Source organism: Nanorana parkeri, unplaced genomic scaffold (genome assembly GCF_000935625.1).
Source record: "Nanorana parkeri isolate BGI_ZX_2015 unplaced genomic scaffold, ASM93562v1 scaffold934, whole genome shotgun sequence".
Classification (NCBI taxonomy): Eukaryota; Metazoa; Chordata; class Amphibia; order Anura; family Dicroglossidae; genus Nanorana; species Nanorana parkeri.
In genome coordinates, this window is record NW_017307202.1 from 225,001 (window position 1) to 227,996 (window position 2,996).

At 39.6% G+C, this 2,996-nt stretch overlaps 1 protein-coding gene across 1 annotated transcript in view; it reads right to left on the reverse strand.

Annotated features, from left to right (window-relative positions):
* FANCL (Fanconi anemia complementation group L) overlaps window positions 1-2,996 on the reverse strand; it is a 74,979-nt gene that overhangs the window by 36,973 nt on the left and 35,010 nt on the right. The window contains exon 7 of the mRNA XM_018566303.1: window positions 887-955. Within this exon, the coding sequence (XP_018421805.1) occupies window positions 887-955 (69 nt within the window). The remainder of the gene's footprint in view (window positions 1-886; window positions 956-2,996) is intronic.

Below are 2,996 nucleotides of genomic sequence, written 5' to 3' on the forward strand. Positions count from 1 at the left end.
CGCGCACGCAATTTTAAGGCTTGACATGTTTAGTGTCTTTTTACCCGACGTGACCCCATCTTTTATATTTTACCAAAAAATTGGGTAATAATAAATGTTTTATCATTTAATATAGGGGAAACTGTTTTTTTTTTTAAATTTCGGTAATTTTTCCTTAATATAGTAAAAAAAATAAAACCCCCAGTGGTGAATAAATACCACCAAAAGAAAGCTCTATCTGTCCCCAAAAAAGGGTATAAAATTCATTTCAGTACAGCGCTGCATGACGGAATAAATGTCAGTTAAAGTACCGCAGCGCTGAATACTGAAAAATGGATGGGAAGGGGGTTTAACACCGCGGATGTCAACTGGTTAAGGGGGCAACCAAGTGTTAACTGCCCTGCAGGAGCAGGGGTTAAAAGAAATGGAAACTCAACAGACGGAGGATGTGTGGTGGAGGAGTAAGAGAAGTAACATAGGTCTGAGGAAAAAGCTGTTTAAGCACTACTGAGTACGGTCTCTTGTGTTCCAGCATTAAATAGAACTCTACTAACTCTTACTGCAAAACATTGGGATTGATTTACTGAAGGCAAATATTCTGTTCACTTTGCAAGATAATTTGCAGGGGAATTTTCCCTTAGCTTCTTAATGTGGTTAAAATTCACTGCAAAGAATTCCCAATCCTAAGCAAGGAAAAAAGATAAAAAAACTTATTTTTGCAAGCACATAATTAGATAATGGAAGTCGGCAGAGCTTCAGCTCATTCACTAAGCTAAGGGAAAATTCCCTGGCAAAGGGAACAGCCTATTTGCTTTTAGTAAATCAACCCCATTGAATGAGCTTCCAGCAACATCTGAACCAAAACAAAATGAAAGTAAATATGCATATAAGCACATAAGATCCTTACCTGTGGTGTCCATGAGACGGAAAATGGTACTGGCAAGTCAATACTGCAGTCTGGAGTCTTGTATGGATACTAAAACAAAAAGGCAAAGGTTATACACATTACAGGAGAAAAGTGCCTTTCATACTAATGCTAAAATGGGTGATAAAGGAAAGAACTGAAATCCCATACATGAAAGTGGTGAGCCTGGGACATTCAGTTTAGGGAGGAAAGGAACAGAGGATGATGGGCATTCTCCAACCAGGAAATGAAGCAGGCTCTATCTGACTTGCTGCAGCTTCTAAAGTAGAGGCAGCCCCCGGGTTACATACAAAATAGGGACTGTAGGTTTGTACTTATGTTGAATTTGTATGTAAGTCGGAACAGGTACATTTTTTAACCTCTTGCCGTCCGCCCTTTGAGAAAAAACGGACGGACGGCGGATTCACATTTGCGGGTTGCTGTCAGACGCCATCAATCACTTATAACACTAAACTGATAAGCGGTAAAAGCTTTTAAAGCATCGCCTATGGCCAATTTTGGGTATTGTAGTTTATTTAGGTTTCACATGAGCAATTTTAAGGCTTGACATGTTTGGTGTCTATTTACCCGACGTGACCCCGTCTCTTATATTTTACCAAAAAATTGGGTAATAATAAATGTTTTATAATTTAATATAGGGGAAAGTTTTTTGTTTTTTTTTCATTTTCGGTAATTTTTCCTTAATATAGCAAAAAATAAAACCCCCAGTGGTTTATTTCAGTACAGCATTGCATGACGGAATGAATGTCAAAGTACCTCAGCGCTGAATACTGAAAAATGGCCTGGACAGGAAGGGGGTTTAACAACGCGGACTTCAAGTGGTTAAGTGTAACTCCAGCCAAAATAGCATAGGGAAGGGTCATGTTTGTTTTGCTGTCTGTTCCTGTTGTTCAGAAGATTATAATATATTAAGACATTTTTTTTTATTTAAAACGACACACCAAAAAAAGTTTTTTCTATTTTTAATTTTATGAACTTTATTTTTTTTTATTTGTTTGCATTTTTAATTTTTATTTATTTAACTTTTTGTTTACTTTTTTGTACATTTTTTTGTCTTTTTAATTTAATTTTTTCATTTAAAAAAAAAATCTTTTTTTTATTTTAATGCTTTGAGCAATAGCCAGCCTGCTATTGGATATTTCAAACTGCAATAGCCAAAAGCAAGCTGGCTATTGCATCTGCCTACAGTCAACCAGCAGAGGAGGGGCCTGAAGGAGAAAGTTCTCTATCAGGTCCTCCCATGCTGATTGACAGCAGTCAGTGGGTGGGTGCAATAGCCAGCTTGCTATTGCATTTTACAATATCCAATAGCAGGCTGGGTATGGCTCCCAGTCTGCAGATGAAGAGGAGGCAGGGGGGCGGGGCCGAGGAGCCGCGGCCGGACGGGGGAGCGGAGGATCGGCCAGAACGGGGAAGAGAAGCTGACGGACCGGGGAAAGAAGAGGCCGGGACAGCAGCGGAGGTACGAGGGGCAGCGGACAATGCAGCGGTCTGTGTCCCCAACACAGGCGGGGAGAATGACTTGCTGCAGCTTCTAAAGTAGAGGCAGCCCCCGGGTTACATACAAAATAGGGACTGTAGGTTTGTACTTATGTTGAATTTGTATGTAAGTCGGAACAGGTACATTTTTTAACCTCTTGCCGTCCGCCCTTTGAGAAAAAACGGACGGACGGCGGATTCACATTTGCGGGTTGCTGTCAGACGCCATCAATCACTTATAACACTAAACTGATAAGCGGTAAAAGCTTTTAAAGCATCGCCTATGGCCAATTTTGGGTATTGTAGTTTATTTAGGTTTCACATGAGCAATTTTAAGGCTTGACATGTTTGGTGTCTATTTACCCGACGTGACCCCGTCTCTTATATTTTACCAAAAAATTGGGTAATAATAAATGTTTTATAATTTAATATAGGGGAAAGTTTTTTGTTTTTTTTTCATTTTCGGTAATTTTTCCTTAATATAGCAAAAAATAAAACCCCCAGTGGTTTATTTCAGTACAGCATTGCATGACGGCATGAATGTCAAAGTACCTCAGCGCTGAATACTGAAAAATGGCCTGGACAGGAAGGGGGTTTAACAACGCGGACTTCA